Here is a 25,246-nt window from a genome sequence, read left to right as displayed (position 1 = left end):
GTTGTTAAAACGTATGTTCAAAATAACACTAATTATAAATTATAAGAATATTTATAATTATATTATAATATAATTTTAATGAGATTCAATCAAGAGGAAAACACTTTTTTGAGAGAAAGGGGAAGTAAATTTTTTTTTTTTTTTTGAATTTTTTTATAAATATTAAGATCACATGAAAATATGAACATTTAAAAAGAACATTTTGTGATAAATGTTACTCCGTATTATTTTGGCCTAGAAAATGGTCGAAGAAATAACAATCATCGATAAATGTTATTCCTGATAACATTCATCGTGATACATGTTATTAATTCGAACTTTTTTAGGGTTTAGTTATTAGGGTTTACAAAATTAGGGTTTAGATTAAGTTTTTAACATGAACGGTTTAGAGTTTTGGGTTTTGGGGCTAAACCCAAAGTCCTAAATCTTAAACTTTAAATTTGGCTAAATTTTGAAAAAAAATTCACAGAAGATGAAAAAAACACTCGAAGAATAACATGCATCACGATGAATGTTATCAGGCTTAACATTTATCGATGAATGTTCTTTCTTCGACCGTTTTCTGATCATAATAGTAACATTTATCACAAATATCTTTTTATTAAATATTCATATTTTCACTTAATTTTAATGTTTGTAAAAAACTCCTTTTAAAAAAATGAAAAAAAAAATAATTCCCCCTTTTCTTAAAAAAGTGTTTCTCTTGATTAGCCTCTAATTATAGTTATAACTAGTGAAATGACCCGTGGAATCACAAATTTGTTTAAACGAAACTGTTTAATAATATGTTTTAGGTATTAAGTGAACGTAAATGCTAAAGTTATTTAGTTGAATGACCCGTGGAACCACAGAGTCCGACTAAGAAACTCGTCAGCTGAACATTTCATCATACACCTAAAATGCATATTAAACAATCCACATTCAATCATAAGAGATAATATTGGTTGTCATTTTATTTTAAAAGTGTAAATTAAAATATATATTTAGAATTGATTTTTTCTGTTTAGCTTTTATACCTTCTCGTACTCAATTAAAAATAATTAATTAAAATAATTCAAAATTATTTAATTTTAATAATTAGAATAATTATTAATAAGATTTAATAATAATAATTAATTAATAAGATTTAATTTTAATTCAAAATTATTTGGATTAATAACATCATTCACCATGCTTAAATTTTTTCTTAATAAAAAAGGTAGCCTAATAATGATATTATTATTGTAGGATTTTAATATTAACGATAGAAGATTAATAATTATTATATTTATATTTATATTTATCATTTTAAAATTTAATGGAAGAAGAAACTTGAAGTAGCAACACCACCACTGTCACAATAGCCTACAAGAAGAGGAAGACCTAAAGGCTCTTTCAACAAAAACACAGCAACAACAACACAACAACTGGTACGCTTGTAATAACAAATAATATTAGAAAGGAAGGATCCCAAAATGCGTGAAAAAAAGGCTACACTTTCTGTTGCTGTTGATGACAAATATAGTCGCTGGAAATCAGTTGTTCCCATTCTGTATGATTGGCTTGCTAATCATAACCTCGTTTGGCCCTCTCTCTCTTGCCGGTATCTACTAAACCCTAATTTTACTATTTCTTTTGCACCTTCTTCTTGTGTTGCCATTTTTTAACAAAACCCTAGGTACCTACTCAAAACCTTATTTGCTTTCATTATAATTTTCATATCCTAATGTATCAAAATTTCGAGTTGATTTCGTCAAGTTGATCGATTTTAATTGATGACTTTGTAACGAAACCCTATGTTATCTACTGATTATTCTGGTGGTGATTTGGTAATCAAACCCTAGTTTTTTTTATAAAACAAATGAGATGAAAGTTGCGTTTGTTTTATAAAACCCTACTGTAAGTTGTAACAACATTTTGAGTTGTTTTTCTAAATGGAGCGATTTAAGTTGTTTTTATTTGTTTAGTTGCTAAGGATATGAATATCACTAGCTACTTATTTTTTTAAATTTACGTTAGATAGAAAAAGAGAACAATTTTTGTTCGTCCTAAACCCTAGGGTTTATTGATCATGTTATGTGAGTAGGTGGGGGCCGCTTTTGGAACAATCGAAGAACAAGAATAGGCAGCGTTTGTATTTATCGGAACAGGTAAGACGTCCTTTTGTTGCGATTTATTTTGTAATATTTTTTTGGGTGTTTGGACCTTTTGGTTCTTTTAATCAAGGTATATGACTCTATTGTATGACTTTAATAGTATACGTTGATTTTCATTTTTGTAAATCAGTCAGGTTTTATATGGTGATGTTATTGGTACTGAAGTAATACATTTGTTTAGCTAATGCAAAGGTTTAGATTCTTTTTAAAAGATTATGTTTGCTCCATATGACCGTTAATGGCTGATATTTTGATGTCATTTACTTTATAGACTGATGGAAGTGTTCCAAATACGCTAGTAATAGCAAATTGTGATGTGGTGAAGCCAAAAGTTGCTGCAGCGGAACACATATCTCAGGTAGAACTTTCATTTACTCATCTCTGTTATGCTCTTATTTATTATACTATGATGTGGTCAGACTAATTTTGTGATTGCTTGGTATTTTAGTTCAACGAAGAATCCCGATCTCCATTTGTTAAGAAGTACAAAACTATTATCCATCCTGGTGAGGTAAGAGTCATATGCAAGTTGAAACCTGAAATGTGTGAATTAATGTTATTTGTCACATATCTTTAGGTTAACTTTTTATATGCATATTAATATTACTAGTTACTAATGTTTTTTAAACAATTATTGCAATACTTATATCTTTTCAGGTGAACAGAATCAGAGAACTGCCACAAAACAAGAACATAATTGCTACACATACCGACTCTCCTGAGGTCTTTAAATCATTATCCTTTTATATCTATATATGTTTGGAAGTTTTTTTGTGAATTCTTTAGACGTATGTTCATGATTTACTGGAACCAGGTTCTCATTTGGGATATTGAAGCACAACCTAATCGTTATGCCGTTCTTGGAGCTACTGAATCTCATCCTGATTTGGTGTGTTTACATTCCACTTAGTTTTGTTTCTGTCATTTTCATATTGTATTTAGAGCCTTTACCTTGTATAACTAGAAACAAAGAATGTTTATTCAGCTTATATATGTTCAGCTTTACTTTTTTAATCATGACCTTATAACAATGCCATATACTTATGCAACATATAGATTTAATGACCCATTGTGCTTGCTTGATATTACATACATAACTGTCACGCAGGTCCTTACAGGACATGCTGATAACGCAGAGTTTGCTCTTGCAATGTGCCCAACCGAACCATATGTACTTTCTGGAGGTCAGAAGATTGTTACAAATGTCACAATTTTTTTGACTTACTTTATGGTTTGAAGAGGTTGACTCTGTTTATTGTTTAGCATATAAGTATTTAACTATTGGGGATATTTATCACAGGGAAGGATAAGTTTGTGGTTTTGTGGAGTATTCATGACCATATATCAACGTTAGCTGGAGAGTCAACCAACCCGCAAGGATCAACAGGGTCAATTCTTAAACCGGCCGATAATGCCTCTCTTGGGCCTCGTGGGATCTTTCAGGGGCATACGGATACAGTTGAAGATGTCCAGTTCTGCCCAACAAGGTAATTTGCGTTACGCTAGTTATACTATCATTATCTTGTTGTATTAAATTTAAATTTTGATATAGCTATACGTGTGGATACTATTTCAAGAATCTGGAACTCGACTGCAAGCACCTGTGTAATTATCACATCATGTCATAATCTTATGGTGCTAAAATATATATTTGTTGATGTAGTACGCAGGAATTCTGCAGCGTCGGAGATGATTCGTGTCTGATACTTTGGGATGCAAGAATTGGAACAAATCCCATAATGAAGGTCTGTTAAATTCACATTCTGTTTTAATAACTTCAATTCTTTTATGTGAGCGAATTTGGGTTTTTTTTTTCCTTCTGAAAATTAGGTTGAAAAAGCACATAATGCTGATGTTCACTGCGTTGATTGGAGTCCCCATGACGAGAACTATATTCTAACCGGGTACATTTGTATACTTCTTTATCTTGCTTGTAGAATTGTTCAAACTTTTGGAAGTATATCTTGAGTCAAGAAAGAACTCACTTCCAGTTCTCTTTTGTCACAGCTCTAAGTGTGTTATATTAAAACTTTATATGTAAATCAAATGAGAATTGCGTATATTATCTTGTGTTATTACGTTGTAATTGTGGTGTATTCTATTACTTCAATTGTGACTCTTTTCTTGAAATACTGTCATATGGTTGTTAGTACTTTGGAGTTAATTGGTAAATTGTTGTGTGTCATGTTCAGGTCAGCGGATCACTCTGTTTGCTTGTTTGACCGGCGAAACTTAACTTCTGATGGAGTTGGTTGTCCTGTTCATAAATTTGTAGACCACAAAGCTGCTGTTCTGTGTGTCCAGGTTATTTGATCATTTATTAGATTAGATTTTTCTTTGTTTTTTTTTCTTAGTAATATAAGACTATGTTTTAATTTGACAATTTTGCGTGTCTTGTAGTGGTGTCCTGACAAGTCTTCTGTGTTTGGGAGTTCAGCTGAGGATGGTTGCGTAAATATCTGGGATTATGAAAAGGTACAGCATTTTTCTAGGCTGATCTAAATCAGTTTGGTACTGGTATGGTTATGGTACCAGGTTAGAATTGAAGCGTTTAGAAACCAAACTGTGAAACTGAATACCAACTCGAGTTTTCCAATATATGAAGAATATACAAGTATAAAGTGTTATCTATGAAATATGAACATAAAACTTAGAATAGGCAGGCTTAGTTCTGGTACTGGTTCCGTTTCCAGTTCCATACACCGACCGATAACTAGTATACAAAAAAGCTAGAATGTCATAAAAGGTATGTATGCAATTCTTATCTGTGATCCACTGCATTGTGTTGCAGGTTGGCAAGAAGATAGAACATGGGACAAGATCTTCAAATGCTGCTCCTGGGTTGTTCTTTAAACATTGTGGACACAGGTTTTGTTTTGTTAATCTCTGTGATATAAGTTTATTTGAGGACTATCTGAATATAGATTGCATGATATCTCTATCCATCTGAATATAGGACGTTAGAGAAGTCCGAGTTGTGGAATTTTATCTATATATACAAAGTTAATGGAATAAAAGCTGTTGTTTGCTTTTTATATCTTAAACACCGTTGTACATGTTGCGTCTATATTATTATTATTAAACTAAACATTTTTTTTGTTTCTGAGAAGCTTTCAAAGTCACAAATGCTTTACTGACTAACTGGTACCCCAGGGACAAAGTGGTTGACTTCCATTGGAATGTTTATGATCCATGGACTATTGTGAGTGTATCAGATGATGTCGAAACTACCAGTGGCGGTGGCACCCTTCAGGTGAACTTTTTTTTTTTTTTTTTTTTTTTCCTTCTTTTTTTTTTTATAATCTGGCTAAAATTATCTGATGTGGAGGTGGCAAACATGAACAATAGCTCTAAATATAGTGTGATATCTGGACTTTATATTTGATGCCCATTTTACAACCTGGTTACGCAATGGAGAACCAAATAAGATGTGAAGTAATGACATGTGTATGTGTGGTGCAGATATGGCGAATGAGTGATTTGATATACAGACCCAGGGATGAAGTTTTAGGTGAGTTGGAAGACTTCAAGGCTCATGTTGCAGGATGCGGTCCAAAGGCTTAATAATAATAATAATAGGATTGCTTTTGATCAATACTTCGCCTTGTTTGTTGCCTTTACTTTAAAAAAATGAGGTGTTTGCATGATTTTGGTTGGTTGAAACCTGACGTAGAGTGATAGTCTTGTGTGGCGAATTTCAATTAAGACTTCCTAACTTTATCAAAAATTGAAATGTCCAATTCAGTATATGCAAGTAATGAAGTATTTAATGGATGATTACACAAACCTCCACATCCAAAAGAGAGCTATTATTAACACGATGCAATTAAAATTTTATCAAAAAAAAAATACTGTAATTATTTTATCATACAATTTCTTAAATTGAGCGAACTGAAAGTCATATAGTTTTAAGGAATTTGGACTTGAAAAGACATTTTTATGTATCGCGTTATGTGATTACAAGAAGCTCTCACCATCTCAATAATTCTGGTCATCTATCTGTTTTATGTTATAGATAGTAAAACCTGTTTATGTTAAAGTAGTAAACCGATTATAACCTAGAGATTTACATAATTGAAACATCAGTTGATATGAGTAACAAATACAAGGGCAAATGTGTATGCGACTAGTCCTGAAAAATCCAAAAATGAGGGGAAGTCTGTAAAGTTCCAGACTGAAACGTAGTATTGTAACGACCCGACTTCGTTTCATAAAACTCGACACGAATTTTTTTTATTTTTTTATTTTTTACATACAGCACCTGGCACGGAGTGCCATCAATTTGGCATGGCGTGCCACTTTGATTCTGCCAATGCTTTCGAGCCATGGCATCAATCTGGCACGGCGTGCCACTTTGATTCTGCCCATTTTGCTTAAAGTTTTATATTCGTACACCACAATTAATACCCCCAAATCACAATTAAGACAAACCAACCATATTACATTGTTATAAATGTTGTACCAAATACATTTTCACAAGAAAATAAGTTTTACGACCCCAGGACCAATCTCGGCCCGTTTAACAAATTTGAATACAAGTTTTGACCCAATAAGTTTAAATACCAAACGACACTCGAGCATGGGTTTGGGATTAAACTACCCAAAAACTAGGTCGAACTTCAAAAGTAATCCTCTAGCATAATCAAACGGGGAGTTCGCTAGTCCAAACGTATACCCTTGCCTTTATCCACGTCGGAGCCTAAAAAGAGTAAACAACGAGTGGGTAAGCAAAACGCTTAGTGAATGCAATAATTATACACATACATATATAACCTACTTACTTGCAATCACTTACACAATTACCGCATACACGCTAGCAATCTAATTAGCATACTATCGCAAAGTATAACGCAAAATCTCCAATACCACAAGCTAGCACAAACAATAGCATATAACCCGAACAATATAATATGCTACACTACAACACATAACCATGGTTAACCAATCGCACAAGGGAAATGGTGCTCGCGAAAGACCATCGGTGTTCGTAACAACCGTTAGTGCACTTAACACGTCGTATACTAACCCCATGGGTGGCATCTTAGCACGTCGATACTTCACCCCGGGTGGTGTCTTAACACGTCGACACTTCACCCGTCATACTTTCCGGAGTGGTGTCTTAGCACGACGACACTTCACCCCTCATACTTCCCGAGTGGTGTCTTAACACGTCGACACTTCACTCGTCACGTGAAATGTGGTGTCTTAACACGTCGACACTTCACATCTCACGCTACTCAAGTAAATACAGTACATACATACACATATAATTATTCCACTCACCTTTTAACCGAAAAGTGAAAATAAGCAATTAAGCTCCTCAACTGTCAATGCAATCCACCTATTTCATTAACATAAATCAACACACATCTAAATAGAGCTTCCGACCCGCCCAAATAGACACATAGTGCAATTGTTCATCATTTGCACTCACAACGCCAATCTTAGGCCTAAACCACCAACAATCACTAAAGCTAGTGACCATGGATTTAAATCACCCAACTACACATCACTAGGTCATTAAATTCGTGCTAGTGTTCTTTTGACCCAAAAACCCATTTTGACCTAAAAATGGGTTAAACACCAATCTTGCAAGTTTCACACCCCAAATCACTAGTTAGTCAATTTTATTAGTAAACTTTAACCAATGTTAACTCATAACACTAAAAATTTCATCAACTAACTCTAAATTACTAATATTAAGTTTATTACACTTTCACCCAAACCATAAACCTCCAATTTCACAAAAATCTAGGGTTTAGCTACTTGCAAGACCCAAATATGAACACTAACACAATTAATTCACAAAATTCGAGTTAGAGACTTACCACAACACTTATAGAGGTGCTAGAAAGTAGAAACATGAAGGATTAAACCCGATCTAGCAAAAACCCACTTGGAAAGCTTCACAAATCTACTTTCTCTCTCTACTCTCTCTCTAATTGAAAGAGATGAAGATAAGGTTGGTGAATGGGGATAAATGAGGCCAAAATCTGCTTTTAATGCTCCCATACTCGTTCTATTGTGAAATTACCAAAATGCCCTCGTCTAATTTTTAATTGAAACAAGGATTGCTGAATCAGGTGCTGGCACGACGTGTCAATTAAGTGGCACGGCGTGCCACAGTGCAAAATTCCCAAAATTTTCTTATTTACACCGTGCGAGTTGTACTTTTGGTTTTCGGGTCTTACAACTCTCCCACTTGAATCGGAGCGCGTCCCCGCGATCCAAGCCGCATGACAAGAAGGAAGATACATCAACACAAACTCTTCGGGTTCCCACGTAAACTCGGAATCCTTTCGATGTCGCCATTGCACTTTATAAGTTCTCACCTCTTTATTACGCAACATTTTCACCCACTCATCAAGTATCGCTATCGGTTCCTCAACATACTCTAACTTGTTGTTTAAAATGATTTCATCTAAAGGTACCCACGCCGAGTCATCCGCAAGACACTTACGGAGATGGGAAACATAAAATGTATTATGGATTCCCGCAAGTTCTTCGGGTAACTCTACCCGATAAGCAACCTCACCAATACGCGCTAAAACTTTGAATGGTCCAACAAATCGAGGAGTTAGCTTTCCCCGCTTCCGAAACCGAATAATACCCTTCCATGATGAAACCTTAAGCATCACCATGTCGCCTTCTTGAAACTCAATTTATCGCCTACGCTTATTGGCATACGATTTTTGTCTATCTTGTGCCGCCTTATGTCGAGCCCGAATCATCTCAATTTTACTATTCGTCTCTAAAACCAAATCGATACTCCTGATTTCCTATTATCCCACTTCACCCCAACAAACCGGAGTTTGACACCTTCGCCCATAAAGCATCTCGTAAGGTGGCATCCCGATACTAGTATGACAACTATTGTTGTACGAGAATTCCACCAAAGGTAAGTGCTCATCCCAACTACCACCGAAATCAATAACACACGCCCGTAACATATCCTCCAACATTTGATTCGTACGCTCGGTTTGACCGTCCGTTTGAGGATGATACGTCGTGCACATCTTCAATTGTGTACCCATATCTTCATGAAACTTATTCCAAAATCGAGATGTGAAACAAGTATCCCGATCCGAAACAATAGATATAGGAACCCCATGTCTCGATATCACTTTCTTGATAAACAACTTCGATAAAGTCTTCGACGATATCGTCTCTCGAATGGGAAGAAACAATGCACTTTTAGCCAACCGATCAACTATCACCCAAATTGTATCAAATTGAGTTCTCGCCGTCTTCGGTAACTTTGTAATGAAATCCATGGTAATGTGCTCCCACTTACATTTCGGGATTTCTAACGGTTGTAACATACCATACGACTTTTGGTGTTCTGCCTTAACTTGCAAACACGTAACGCATTGTTCAACATACTTAACCACGTCACGTTTCATTTAGGGGCACCAATACTCTTTCTTCAAATTAAGATACATTTCTGTCGCACCCGGATGAATGGAATACTTTGAATTGTGTGCTTCATCAAGTAGCGCTTGTCGGTAGCCACCCATTTTAGGCGCCTACACTCTCCTTAGAAAGGACAACAAACTTTGCGGGCCTAAGGTAATAGACTCCGTTTGCCCCATGATTCGTTCTTCATACTTGTTGTTAACAAAAGATTCAATTTGTACTTCACCAAGCTTTACGAGAAATTCGTTAGTAATAGTCATGCGTAACGATCCTACTCGTATCGCCGGATGTTGACTCTTTCGACTCAATGCATCCGCGACCATATTCGCCTTACCCGGATGGTAAAGTATCTCACAATCGTAATCTTTTACCACATCGATCCATCTACGTTGATGATAGTTCAAATCTCGTTGGTCAAAGAGATGTTTCAAACTCTGTGGTCCGAATAAATCGTACACTTGACACCATACAAGTAGTGACGCCAAATTTTCAATGCAAGAACCACCACCGCCAATTCAAGATCATGAGTCGAATATCTCTTTTCGTGTTCCTTTAATTGTCGAGAGGCATAAGCGATAACTTTCCCCCGTTACATTAGAACACACCCGAGCCCATTTAACAAGGCATCACAATAAACCGTCATATCTTCTACACCTTCCGGTAACACCAAAACCGGAGCTTGACACAACTTCTCTTTCAACAATTGAAAAGCAATTTCTTGCTCGTTTTTCCAATTGAATCTCGCGTCCTTCCTTGTCAACTTCGTTAATGGGGAAGTTATTTTTGAGAAATCTTGGATAAACCGACGATAATAACCGGCCAATCCGAGAAAACTTCGAATTTCCGTAGGTGTAGCTGGTTGTCCCCAACTCTTCACCGTCTCTATCTTCCCCGGATCTACTTGAATGCCTTCTTTGTTCACGATATGGCCAAAAAATTGCACTTTCCTTAGCCAAAATTCACACTTGGAGAATTTAGCATACAATTTCTCCTTCTGTAACATCTTCAGCACGGAGTTCATGTTCCTTCATACTCTTAGAATAGACAAGTATGTCGTCAATGAACACAATTACCGACTTGTCCAACATAGGTTGGCACACTCGGTTCATAAGATCCATGAATGCCGCTGGTGCATTCGTAAGACCGAAAGGCATAACTACAAATTCAAAATGCCCGTAACGAGTTCGGAAGGCCGTTTTCTCAATATCTTCTTCACGGACCCGCATTTAGTGATAGCCGGACCGTAAGTCAATTTTCGAAAAATACGTCGCACCTTGGAGTTGGTCAAACAAATCGTCAATCCGAGGCAATGGATAATGATTCTTGATCGTCACTTTGTTCAACTCCCGATAATCTATGCACATCTGCATACTACCATCTTTCTTCTTCACGAATAAAACCGGAGCACCCCATGGCAAATCACTCGGTCGGATGAAACCCTTTTCAAGCAACTCTTGGGTTTGATTCAACAACTCTTGCATTTCCGTTGGTGCTAAACGATAAGGAGTTTTAGCAATGGGTGTAGCCCCCCGGAACCAACTCAATGCGAAATTCAACTTGTCTTTCCGCCGGAACACCCGGTAACTCATCCGAAAAAACGACTTCGAATTCATTTAAGTAACATCACCATCAGCCCGTAGTATGATATTGTCCGCTTTGGACACAAGCCGATCACCGACGGGCTACCCGCGCACGAGTACAACCCCGGATCGCACTTCTACCTCACGGATTTGCTTCTCGGGTAAACACCCTCAAAACGCGTCATGTCAGAGTGCGCAGCACAACTGGTATGATACTGTCCGCTCTGGGCCACAGGCCGATCACCGACAGGACACATTCCCCGGATCGCACCTACCCGCACGGCTTTAAACGCGTCATGTCAGAAGAGGTATCCACACCCTTATAAGGAGTGCTTTGTTTTCCTCTCCCACCGATGTGGGACGAGTCTGTTACAACTCTCCCCCCCTTCGGGACACTGCGTCCCCGCAGTGCAAATCGATGCGGGCCCCAGCTCTGATACCATAAGTAACATCACCATCAGCCCGTAGTATGATATTGTCCGCTTTGGACACAAGCCGATCACCGACGGGCTACCCGCGCACGAGTACAACCCCGGATCGCACTTCTACCTCACGGATTTGCTTCTCGGGTAAACACCCTCAAAACGCGTCATGTCAGAGTGCGCAGCACAACTGGTATGATACTGTCCGCTCTGGGCCACAGGCCGATCACCGACAGGACACATTCCCCGGATCGCACCGACAGGACACATTCCCCGGATCGCACCTACCCGCACGGATTTAAACGCGTCTTGTCAGAAGAGGTATCCACACCCTTATAAGGAGTGCTTTGTTTTCCTCTCCCACCGATGTGGGACGAGTCTGTTACAATTTACCACCGGAATTTCATGAATGGATGGTGGCTCTTCGCGGGTATCAACTACATGTAAAAGAAAAGCCATGCCACCACTACTAAGGAAACGGCGTGCCCGTGCATAAGTGCATAATGGCACAAGTCTTCTCCGTTTCTCGCCATGAATAATTAACTCTCCTCCACTTGGGGTCTTTACACGAATGAACTTTTCGTGGCATGCGATATCGGCTCTATAACAATCGAGCCAATCCATACCAACAACGATATCAAACTCACCCAAAGTCATCGGGATAAGATCGATTTTAAAGGTTTCGACACCAAATACCACATTACAATCCTTACACACATCAACCCATAGCACCGTCTTACCATCCGCAATTTCAAATTCTACTGGATGACTTAACTTAGCTAGCGGTCTATTAAGCTTAGGCACAAACTTTGGAGACACAAACGATAAATTAGCACCGCTATCAAATAGTATCCTTGCCTGATTAGAGTTAACCATGAAAGTACCTGAGACAACTTCGTTGGATTGCTTGGATTCCTCATTAGTCATCAAATAGTTTCGTCCCCTAGCCGTACCCGCCGCCTTCTCTAGCCTCTTAACTTGATCACCCCACAATTCGGGACACTCCAAACTTCGGTGTCCTTGCTTTTGACAATTAAAACATGTGAGTTGGGTTGTGGAGGATGGGTTCGGACAATCACGAGCCATATGACCCTTTTGTCTACAAATGTAGTACGTATAAGAAAAACCCCCGGTAGTACTCTTCTTCACACTACCGACACTTTCGGAACCCTTCTTGTTCTTTTTGTTTGAAAAGTTTGAATGACTTGAATCTTCAAATTTTCTCTTAGAGAGAGAGAGAAATCACTTCTTTTCGGGACCTCCGGTTCGAAACCCCGAGCCAGCTCAAACAACTCTTCAAAAGACTTAGCCATTCCCCGACTAATCTTACCTTTCAACTCATCGCTTAAGGTACGATAGAAATCTTGCTTCAAGATTTAATCATCACCAACATACTCCGGACAAAAACAAGTCTTTGACAAGAAGGTAGACTTGAGAGTAACCAAGTCCATCGAACCTTGTCGCAAATTGCGCAACTCGTATCGGATTCTATTAAGGTCGGCTTGAGTTCGGTATTCCTTAAAGAATTCCTTTCTAAACTCTTCCCACGACAGGCTCATACATTGCTCTTCACCATACAATTGAATTTTATCATCCCACCACAACTTAGCCTCTTCACGCAACATACTAGAACCATATCTTGTCTTCTTCTTGGGAGGACATTCGCCGGTACGAAAAGCCCCCTCGATGTCGGAGATACAACATGTACTTTTCAACGGATCTCTCACCCCATTAAACATAGGAGGTTGAGCATCCTTGAAGTTCTTATAATGGAAGTCTAACCTTCCATGTCCACCATTACCATCACCCCCTTCACCATGATGATTAATGTTTCTACCCTCGAATGCCTCTTCGATCGCGGCATTCATTCGTTCGTTAATTAACTCGGTTATTTGCTCATCAACCGATTCTTGGAAGACCTTTTTGACATCTGCGAGAAATCCCGCCTTTTGACTTTTAAAGATGGCCTCAACCTTAGCCGTGAAGTCGGAGTCTTCACTCGTACCTCCGTTATCGGTATCGTGCCCGTTTCTCATCTTCATTCTATAAAACGGAATAGGTTAGTCAACAGAACAAACGAGAATGACATATGTACACCACACCGCCCCATCTTGCTCAATTCTCAACGTACATTGCTTGTTTAACACGATTTGCACCCGTAACAATGGTAGCTAGTCATTGTTACGTGAGCACGTCGCATCAACTTGCTAGTACAATGTCTATCTCACTTGATGATCGTAAACACAAAACAAAACAATTATTATCAAGTTAGTTCACCTAAGCCCAGGCACTAACCAAACCCGGTCCGACGCGTCTCCTAAAAGTCCCGCATAAAACGCATACGCAAATAAAGTCTAAGTCTAGGCACCTATCTCAAGTCCCCTAAATCCCTTAGACCATGCTCTGATGTAACACCCTGTTTTCCTCGTACGTGGTCTAAAGGTACGCATTTTACCTTGTAAACGTTTAATATTAACCGCGAATGATTGTATATAGTTTAAATGTTAGAAAATGTAGAAAATGGGTGACCAGGCCTCTTGTCGCGTTCTGAGGCAATATATCGCGTTTGAACACGTTGCGATACGCGACAAGTCAAGCTGGAACGCGACGGCTAAAAATTCTTCGACTGTCCAAGTTATCGCGTATTAAATTTGCTTGTCACGTTTTGGTGTCATGGAACGAGACCGGTTGTCGTGAAATGCGACAGATGTCGCTGTTTGACAATTTTGACCCGATTTAAATGGCATCTTTTGGGGGTATATTGGTCTTTTCACTTGTGGACAGTTTTAGATCTAGAAAACTGATACATGAGTTATTCTAACTCATTTATCACATCTCCAACTACACCACATTCAATTTAGAGAGAGTAAGATTTTAGTGAGAGAAAGCTCACTTTGGGGAAGAAGAAGAAGGAATCTTGCCTAGGTCCGAGTTTTAAAGTTATTCCCTACGTCTCTAGCTACATCGTGATAGTGTTGGTAAGTCTTAACTCTGTATTTTGAGTTTTAGTTGATTTATGACTAGGGTTTGTTCATTTGAGACTTGTAAGACCCATTTGGGGGTTAAATGGGTGAATTTGGGTTAAATTGATGTAAGGAAACCCTAATGGTTATAACCTAGGGTTTGGTCATGTAAATTGAGGATTGGGAGTGTTAATTGTGTTGTTAGTCACTAATACACTTGTAAAATGATGAAAGATTGTTAAGGGTTTCAAGTTTGACCAAATTTGTAAGTCTAAGTGTTAAAATGGGTCAAATGGGTAATGGTTGACCTAATTGGGTGAAATAGGTATGAAATGCCCTAAGTTCGGGTTAGTTGGTGTTAGTAGACTTTAATCACTAGCTTTAGTGATTAATGATGAGTCTTGGCCTTTAATGGGCGGTTGTGGTGTAAATGATTCATTTAATGCAAGTGGGTCATTAAATGCTCAAGTGATTAAATGTTGGTGACTAGTCCAACTAGTTTGTGTAATAAATGTGTACTTAATGAATTAGGTACTTGCTTTGGAGCTTACGGAAGTGTTTAATCACCACCGGCGTGATAAGATGAGTGGAATAATTATGCATGTATGTATGTAATGTATTTATTTGTCTGGACGGATATGTGTTGTCCGACTTAGTGATATATGTCGTTGTACACTAACGGTTTTTATGAACGGATATGTGTTATCCGAGTTAGTGATATATGTCGTTGTACACTAACGGATTTTATGAACGGATATGTGTTGTCCGAGTTAGTGATATATGTCTTTGTACACTAACGGTTTTTATGAACGGATATGTGTTTTCCGAGTTAGTGATATATGTCGTTGTACACTAACAGATTTTATGAACGGATATGTGTTGTCCAAGTTAGTGATATATGTTGTTGTACACTAACGGTTTCTATGAACTGATATGTGTTGTCGTTCCGCCAAGGGTTAGTGATATATGTTGTTGTACACTAACGGTTGTTATGAACACCGATGGGAAATTCGAGTACCATCCCTTTGTATGATTGGTTAACCATGGTTGTGTGAATTTTGTATTGGCATATTTAATTGTGAACTATATGCTATTGGTATTGCTAGCTTATTGTCAATTGGGGATATTAGTTTATGCATAATGTTTGCATGGTTGCCGAATTGCTAGCTTGTATGCGGTATTATGTAAGTGATTGCAAGTAAGTATGTTATATATGTATATGTATAATTATTGCATTCACTAAGCGTTAGCTTACCCCCTATCGTTGTTTACCTTTTTACAGGTATTGTGATTGTGAATCTAGCAAGTTGTTAGACGAGATGCGTAGGAGCGCTTGGGCTCGATGGGGTAGCTTTCGGATACGGATGTGGATTGGGGATTTGGTATATCTTCGGGATTATGCTCTTGGTATCGGGTTGGGCTAATGTGTTTTAACTGTGGTGTTGAACAAATGTTTCGAGGTCGTATTGTTTGGTGGTGTCGAGTCAAACCTTGTATGTGAAATACATTCTCGTAAGGATGTATGATGTCATTTGTAAACCAAGAGTCGAGATAAAATGTTAACGTGTTATTATGATAAATTGTATACGGAAAACTATTTTGAAATGGTTGTGTACTTGGATGCTATTGGGACCTAACAAAGAAAAAAAATGTACTCCATTTTTGGTTAAATGGATTGGGGTTGTTACAAGTGGTATCAGAGCATAGTCTAGGAGAATTAGATGACCTTGGAATAGGTGCCTAGTCTTAGACTTATTGACGGTTATGCGTTATTTGTTGGACTTGTAGGAATACGGGTCGGTTTGAGATTTGTTAGTGCCTTAGAGTAGTGACTAACTAGGACTTGTGACCGTCCGAAGCGTAATTATGTGGGGCCTTATTTCGTGTGTAAATTAGTGCCTTAAATTGCTAGTGCCTAATATAAGTAGGCAAACTTGGACGTTGTTTTAGTGATAGTCACCTAGGTTGTAGGTTGACTTGTTGTTGCGGTGTACTTGTGTATATTTATTATTATATTGTATATAGGTGTATATATACAGGTATCTATTGGTGCAGTGTCCTAGAGACGAATCTATTGGAGAGATTCGGATGTTTGGTGGTTTTGAGTGATCAAGTTCGCGGTAAGTGAAATGTCCCGTTCTTATTGATTAAAAACGTTCCATATTAATTGATTTCGTTGCGAGGTTTTGACCTCTATATGAGACGTTTTTCAAAGAATGCATTCATTTTTAAAATAAACCATAACCTTTATTTCATAAATAAAGGTTTAAAAAGCTTTACGTAGATTATCAAATAATGATAATCTAAAATATCCTGATTACACACGACCATTACATAATGGTTTACAATACAAATATGTTACATCGAAATCAGTTTCTTGAATGCAGTTTTTACACAATATCATACAAACATGGACTCCAAATCTTGTCCTTATTTTAGTATGCAACAGCAGAAGCTCTTAGTATTCACCTGAGAATAAACATGCTTTAAACGTCAACAAAAATGTTGATGAGTTATAGGTTTAACCTATATATATCAAATCGTAACAATAGACCACAAGATTTCATATTTCAATACACATCCCATACATAGAGATAAAAATCATTCATATGATGAACACCTGGTAATCGACATTAACAAGATGCATATATAAGAATATCCCCATCATTCCGGGACACCCTTCGGATATGATATAAATTTCGAAGTACTAAAACATCCGGTACTTTGGATGGGGTTTGTTAGGCCCAATAGATCTATCTTTAGGATTCGCGTCAATTAGGGTGTCTGTTCCCTAATTCTTAGATTACTAGACTTAATAAAAAGGGGCATATTCGATTTCGATAATTCAACCATAGAATGTAGTTTCACGTACTTGTGTCTATTTTGTAAATCATTTATAAAACCTGCATGTATTCTCATCCCAAAAATATTAAATTTTAAAAGTGGGACTATAACTCACTTTCACAGATTTTTACTTCATCGGGAAGTAAGACTTGGCCACTGGTTGATTCACGAACCTATAACAATATATACATATATATCAAAGTATGTTCAAAATATATTGAACATATATATTTACAACACTTTTAATATATTTTGATGTTTTAGGTTTATTAAGTCAGCTGTCCTCGTTAGTAACCTACAACTAGTTGTCCACAGTTAGATGTACAGAAATAAATCGATAAATATTATCTTGAATCAATCCACGACCCAGTGTATACGTATCTCAGTATTGATCACAACTCAAACTATATATATTTTGGAATCAACCTCAACACTGTATAGCTAACTCCAACATTCACATATAGAGTGTCTATGGTTGTTCCGAAATATATATAGATGTGTCGACATGATTGGTCGAAACATTTTATACATTTCTATGGTATCTCAAGATTACATAATATACAATACAAGTTGATTAAGTTATGGTTAGAATAGATTTGTTACCAATTTTCACGTAGCTAAAATGAGAAAAATTATCCAATCTTGTTTTACCCATAACTTCTTCATTTTAAATCCATTTTGAGTGAATCAAATTGCTATGGTTTCATATTTGTAACATCCCACCTTTTTCCGTTTTCTTTTCCGTTATACAAATTTAAACTCCGTTATATGTTTATAACATCTCCCGTTAATACGCGTTTTAAAATATTCCGTTTAGGTATTTTCCGCACCCGACTACAAACTCGAGGGACTAAAATTGACACGGGGCAAACTAGTTGACTAGGTCACCTAGTCTACCCCAATTACCACCATTCAACCACCTCTCACTCTCTCTCTCTCTTTCTCTCTAGCAAGAACACACCCAATTTCCAAATTCATTCATTCATCATCTAAATCCGGATTAGGGAGCTAGCAACTAAATAAATTACATATTCTTGATCCTCTCATCATCCTCTTCGATTTGATGCTAACTACTTCGATTTTGGGTAACATTTCTAAAACACTAGATTTCTTTAAATTTGTGTTCTTGACTTAAAAGTGTGTTAATTAGTGTCTATGGCTCATTGTGATGTCGTGTATGTAATTTGTATGCTCGATTTGTTGTTTTTGGTGTAACTAGCTTGAATATGAAAATTGCTTGCTTAATCTTTGATTTTGGATGATTAAAAGTTGGTTAATTGTTAAAGTTCATGTATTAAATGTGTTACTAGCATCATTAGCTTCAAATTGATGTGTAGGTTGATTAAGAAAACTTCAAAAACATGATTATTGATTTTGAGATGTTTGACTAGGGTTTGATAGTTCTTGACATGAATTTTTGGATGCTTGAATGTCATGGAATGTTAATTGTTAGTATTTAGTAGTAATGTATGCTTCATTACCTTCAAAACGGCATATCATATGTGTGAATTGGTTTCCCGAAACTCAAAATGCAATTGATGAACTTGAAACTTAGGAAATGGACTTTTATTGTTCGCTTGATGAGATTGCGGCTATTGTAAATGATGTTATTGTTGGACCATAAGTGCTTAGTTGTATTCTTCGTCAAAATACCTTTCCAACGATATATGATAGGTATTATAAGTGTTTGCGGGTCAAGAGTTGGGTTGGAAAAGGTTTTGGTTCATGCATACTTTGAAAAACTGGCCAGAATTCTCTGCCCAGATGGTGGCACGGCGCGCCCCATCCCCGCGCGGCGCGCGGATTGGTCTGGTCAGATTCTGACCTCTTTGTCCCATTTCACGTGAAATGTTTGACTAGCTACCGACCTCCGATTCACATGAAACTTGTTCTAATATACTTGTATATGAATAATTAGCATAGAAAAATAGTCCGGGACCCGACCCGAACATGTTGACTTTTTCGTTGACTTTGACCCGACCAAGTTTGACTTTTTGTCAAACTTAACCAATTAATTATGCAATCTTTCTAACATGATTCTATACTTGTATCTTGCATGAAACTTGACAATTTGACTCACATGCTTCATAATCGAGTCGTAACGAGCCATAGGACTAATTGAACATCTTTGACCGTTTGTGTTTACCGTTATTGATATAACCTATATGTTTAGGTCAAGACTAGCTTTGTCTTTGCACGCGTCTACTTGTTGAAGTACTTTATTCCGGGAGCCGCACCCGTAGCGCGTGCACCATATAGACTCGCTCCATCTGAAATGCAAGAATTGCAAAGTCAAATCCAAGAACTACTTGATCGTGGTTTTATCCAACCTAGCCATTCACCTTGGGGCGCTCCGATTTTGTTTGTTAAAAAGAAAGACGGATCCCTACGAATGTGCATTGATTATCGTGAACTAAATAAATTGACGGTTAAGAACCGATATCCTCTTCCTCGTATCGATGACCTCTTTGATCAACTACAAGGGTCTTGTGTATATTCGAAAATCGATCTCCGCTCGGGTTATCATCAATTGAGGGTTAAGGGGGAAGATGTCTCCAAAACCGCTTTCCGAACTCGTTATGGTAGTTATGAATTCCTTGTCATGCCATTTGGTCTCACTAACGCACCGGCGGTGTTCATGGACCTTATGAACCGCGTGTGCAAACCGTATCTCGATAAATTCGTTATTGTGTTCATCGATGACATATTGATCTATTCTAAAAATGAAGAAGAGCACGAACAACATCTCCGACTTGTGCTTGAACTTTTAAGACAAGAACAACTCTATGCCAAATTCTCCAAGTGTGAATTTTGGTTAAAGGAAGTTCAATTTCTTGGTCATGTTGTAAGTGACCAAGGTATTAAAGTCGATCCAACGAAAATCGAAGCCATTAGCAAATGGGAGACTCCTACTACTCCTACTCACATTCGTCAATTTTTGGGTCTCGCCGGGTACTATCGTAGATTCATCGAAAACTTCTCTTTGGTTGCACGTCCTCTAACCGCATTGACTCACAAGGGAAAGAAATTCATCTGGGCGACCGAACATGAATCCGCATTCCAAATCTTGAAAACGAAGCTAACCACCGCTCCTATCTTGTCACTTCCCGAAGGCAATGATGACTTTGTTGTATATTGTGATGCCTCGAAACATGGTTTTGGGTGTGTATTGATGCAACGAACGAGAGTCATTGCTTATGCTTCTCGACAACTCAAAATTCATGAACGAAACTATACGACACATGATCTCGAACTCGGAGCCGTTGTCTTTGCACTTAAAATGTGGAGACACTATCTTTACGGGACCAAGAGTACTATCTTTACCGACCACAAAAGCCTCCAACACATTTTCAATCAAAAGCAACTAAACATGAGACAACGAAGGTGGATTGAAACCTTAAACGATTACGATTGCGAGCTTCGTTACCATCCCGGGAAGGCAAATGTAGTAGCCGATGCCTTAATTCGAAAAGAAAGAGCGGTGCCTCTTCGTGTCCGAGCCTTAAACATCACCATCCACACAAACCTTAATAGCCAAATTCGGGTAGCCAAAGATGAGGCTCTCAAGGATGAAAACCTTTCACACGAGCTCTTGAACATTCTCGTCTCTCGATTCGAAATTAGGGAGACCGGACTCCGATATTACGCCGGAAGGATTTGGGTGCCTAGTTATGGGGACCTACGAAGCCTTATTTTAGATGAAGCCCATAAGTCACGATACTCGATTCACCCCGGTGCCAATAAGATGTACCACGACCTTAAACAACTATATTGGTGGCCGAACATCAAAAGGGACGTAGCTACTTATGTTTCCAAGTGTTTGACATGTTCCAAAGTCAAAGCCGAACACCAAAGACCGTCCGGACTACTTCAACAACCCAAAATCCCGCAATGGAAGTGGGAAAGGATAACGATGGATTTTATCACCAAGCTACCAAAAACGACGGGCAGTTATGATACCATTTGGGTTATTGTTGACCGTCTCACCAAATCCGCACACTTCCTTGCCATGAAAGAAACGGACAAAATGGAGAAACTTGCACAACTTTACATTAAGGAGATCGTAGCCCGACACGGTGTACCTTTATCGATTATCTCCGACCGAGATGGCCGTTTCGTTTCTAGATTTTGGCGTACATTGCAAGAAGCGTTGGGAACGCGTTTAGACATGAGCACCGCATATCATCCTCAAACCGATGGACAAAGCGAACGTACAATTCAAACCTTAGAGGACATGTTACGAGCTTGCGTGGTTGATTTCGGAAAAGCTTGGGACAAGCACTTACCTCTCGCCGAGTTCTCTTACAACAATAGTTATCACGCGAGTATTAAAGCCGCACCTTTTGAAGCGCTATATGGCCGCAAATGTCGTTCACCTCTTTGTTGGGCCGAGGTAGGCGACGTGCAAATCACCGGACCCGAACTCATTCACGAAACCACCGAGAAAATCGTTCAAATCCGAGATAGGCTTAGGACGGCCCGAAGTCGTCAAAAGAGCTATACCGACAAACGACGCAACGATCTTGAATTTCAAGTCGGTGACCGAGTAATGTTAAAAGTCGCACTTTGGAAGGGTGTAATCCGTTTTGGGAAACGCGGGAAGCTAAATCCGCGGTATATTGGTCCTTTCGAAATCTTGGAGCGTATTGGAACCGTTGCTTATCGTTTAGATCTTCCGCCTCAATTGAACTCCGTTCATCCTACCTTCCATGTATCTAACTTGAAAAAGTGTCTTGCCGAACCCGATATCGTCATCCCTCTCGAAGAACTTACTATGGATGACAAACTTCATTTTGTGGAGGAACCGGTTGAAATTGTGGACACCTCCGTCAAGACATTGAAACAAAGCCGAATCCCGATTGTCAAGGTTCGTTGGGATGCCAAAAGAGGACCCGAGTTTACTTGGGAAAGACAAGATCAAATGCAAAGGAAGTATCCTCATCTATTTGTGAATTCAGAAACGCAAGATCTCGAGGAAGAAACAACGACTACTACGCCTACTTAAATTTCGGGACGAAATTTCTTTTAAGGAGTAGGTAATGTAACATCCCACCTTTTTCCGTTTTCTTTTCCGTTATACAAATTTAAACTCCGTTATATGTTTATAACATCTCCCGTTAATACGCGTTTTAAAATATTCCGTTTAGGTATTTTCCGCACCCGACTACAAACTCGAGGGACTAAAATTGACACGGGGCAAACTAGTTGACTAGGTCACCTAGTCTACCCCAATTACCACCATTCAACCACCTCTCACTCTCTCTCTCTTTCTCTCTAGCAAGAACACACCCAATTTCCAAATTCATTCATTCATCATCTAAATCCGGATTAGGGAGCTAGCAACCAAATAAATTACATATTCTTGATCCTCTCATCATCCTCTTCGATTTGATGCTAACTACTTCGATTTTGGGTAACATTTCTAAAACACTAGATTTCTTTAAATTTGTGTTCTTGACTTAAAAGTGTGTTAATTAGTGTCTATGGCTCATTGTGATGTCGTGTATGTAATTTGTATGCTCGATTTGTTGTTTTTGGTGTAACTAGCTTGAATATGAAAATTGCTTGCTTAATCTTTGATTTTGGATGATTAAAAGTTGGTTAATTGTTAAAGTTCATGTATTAAATGTGTTACTAGCATCATTAGCTTCAAATTGATGTGTAGGTTGATTAAGAAAACTTCAAAAACATGATTATTGATTTTGAGATGTTTGACTAGGGTTTGATAGTTCTTGACATGAATTTTTGGATGCTTGAATGTCATGGAATGTTAATTGTTAGTATTTAGTAGTAATGTATGCTTCATTACCTTCAAAACGGCATATCATATGTGTGAATTGGTTTCCCGAAACTCAAAATGCAATTGATGAACTTGAAACCTAGGAAATGGACTTTTATTGTTCGCTTGATGAGATTGCGGCTATTGTAAATGATGTTATTGTTGGACCATAAGTGCTTATTTGTATTCTTCGTCAAAATACCTTTCCAACGATATATGATATGTATTATAAGTGTTTGCGGGTCAAGAGTTGGGTTGGAAAAGGTTTTGGTTCGTGCATACTTTGAAAAACTGGCCAGAATTCTCTGCCCAGATGGTGGCGCGGCGCGCCCCATCCCCGCGCGGCGCGCGGATTGGCCTGGTCAGATTCTGACCTCTTTGTCCCATTTCACGTGAAATGTTTGACTAGCTACCGACCTCCGATTCACATGAAACTTGTTCTAATATACTTGTATATGAATAATTAGCATAGAAAAATAGTCCGGGACCCGACCCGAACATGTTGACTTTTTCGTTGACTTTGACCCGACCAAGTTTGACTTTTTGTCAAACTTAACCAATTAATTATGCAATCTTTCTAACATGATTCTATACTTGTATCTTGCATGAAACTTGACAATTTGACTCACATGCTTCATAATCGAGTCGTAACGAGCCATAGGACTAATTGAACATCTTTGACCGTTTGTGTTTACCGTTATTGATATAACCTATATGTTTAGGTCAAGACTAGCTTTGTCTTTGCACGCGTCTACTTGTTGAAGTACTTTATTAGCTCTTGCACTCAAGGTGAGATCATAGTCCCACTTTTACTCTTTTTGAACTTATATTTGGGATGAGAAAACATAAACGATTCTTTTGAACTAAGTGAACACAAGAACGGGAAAACAAACATTCTACATACGAGTTTAGAACAAAAATCCTCAATTCGATTATCATTAGTTACACTTGCCGGGTGTAAGCGAGAACTTATGTTATATGGCCATATGGGTTGACAACCCTCATCCTTGACGGTTCGCTACCGTCTACGGATGAAATATATTTTCGAGAATCAGTGTTTGTTCTAGCACTATGGATGGGGTATACAATGGATGGAATGTTAAGCTTTGATAATTGGGTGCTCGTGAAACAAACTTTTGGAATGTATTACTATTATTTCTTTGATGCAAATCTTGTGGTTCACTTGTACTTACTTACTTAAACCTATGATTTCACCAACGTTTTCGTTGACAGATTTCTATGTTTTTCTCAGGTCCTTGAACGATACATGATACATGCTTCCGCTCATTATTTTGATACTTGCATTGGATGTCGAGTATATATGCATACATGGAGCGTCTTTTGGATACTTTTAAATTGTGTCGCATAAGTTTCATTTGTACTTAAAACTTTGTATCGTAACTTGTGGTGGAACTATTCTTGTAAACTTGAACAACCTTTACATTCGAAATGAATGCGACATATCTTTTGGTCAAACGTTGTTTTAAAGACTTATGACCACGTAACGGGACCTAAGTAGACGGCGCCGTCAATGATGATTTGGTCGGGTCGCTACAGATGGTATCAGAGCGTTGGTTGTAGGGATTTAGAGTTCATTAGTGTCAACCCCGAGTCATAGGGTACATTGGTGAGTCTAGACTACAACCGGCATATAGACTTGAAGTAGGAATTACTTGACTACTTGTGCATTTATACTCGAACGCTTCTACTCATATCTACTCTTAGTTCATCTTAATCTCACGTTGTTTAATTTGATTGACGCGCCACCTTGACTATATGAAATGATGTCGAATGCACATATGAATCAGGGTAATATAATTTCCGGGATTATATTACGGTGACTCATATGAACGTTCCGACATTATGACATAAAGAATTTAAGGCGAGTCGAGGAAAAACTTCTCTTTATCTTTATTCTATATCACGGTTAGTATTATTGAGAATACTAATCAATGATATTCTTGTGTCTTGAAGGAACAATGGCTCCTCGTCGTGTACGCCGCAATGAAACTCCCGAACAAGCTCTCGAATGGATGATAGCCACCGCCGTAGATGCGGCCATGGCCGGTCACTCATCCAACAACAATAATAATAACAACCACAACAA

At 38.1% G+C, this 25,246-nt stretch overlaps 1 protein-coding gene across 1 annotated transcript; it reads left to right on the top strand.

The window, feature by feature from the left end:
• Positions 1-1,310: 1,310 nt before the first annotated feature.
• Positions 1,311-5,921, top strand: LOC139898446 (WD-40 repeat-containing protein MSI4-like). The gene is made up of 15 exons (XM_071881175.1): positions 1,311-1,582; positions 2,066-2,129; positions 2,407-2,493; positions 2,584-2,646; positions 2,793-2,858; positions 2,950-3,024; positions 3,244-3,319; positions 3,436-3,622; positions 3,799-3,880; positions 3,966-4,039; positions 4,328-4,439; positions 4,536-4,610; positions 4,927-5,003; positions 5,289-5,388; positions 5,598-5,921. The coding sequence occupies exons 1-15, from the start codon at positions 1,455-1,457 to the stop codon at positions 5,697-5,699; spliced, it is 1,368 nt and encodes a 455-aa protein (XP_071737276.1). The 5' UTR covers positions 1,311-1,454; the 3' UTR covers positions 5,700-5,921.
• The last annotated feature ends 19,325 nt before the right edge of the window (positions 5,922-25,246 follow it).

The sequence above is a fragment of the Rutidosis leptorrhynchoides genome, chromosome 3 (assembly GCF_046630445.1).
Source record: "Rutidosis leptorrhynchoides isolate AG116_Rl617_1_P2 chromosome 3, CSIRO_AGI_Rlap_v1, whole genome shotgun sequence".
NCBI classification, from domain to species: Eukaryota; Viridiplantae; Streptophyta; class Magnoliopsida; order Asterales; family Asteraceae; genus Rutidosis; species Rutidosis leptorrhynchoides.
The sequence above is the reverse complement of the archived record's forward strand: the minus strand, read 5'-3'. Positions and strand labels throughout refer to the sequence as shown.

Coding starts and splice junctions, on each gene's coding strand:
- LOC139898446 (XM_071881175.1), top strand. CDS start 1,455: ATGCGTGAAAAAAAGGCTACACTTTCTGTTGCTGTTGATGACAAATAT. Junction 3,025..3,243: donor CTGAATCTCATCCTGATTTG/GTGTGTTTACAT, acceptor ACTGTCACGCAG/GTCCTTACAGGACATGCTGA. Junction 5,004..5,288: donor TTTAAACATTGTGGACACAG/GTTTTGTTTTGT, acceptor CTGGTACCCCAG/GGACAAAGTGGTTGACTTCC.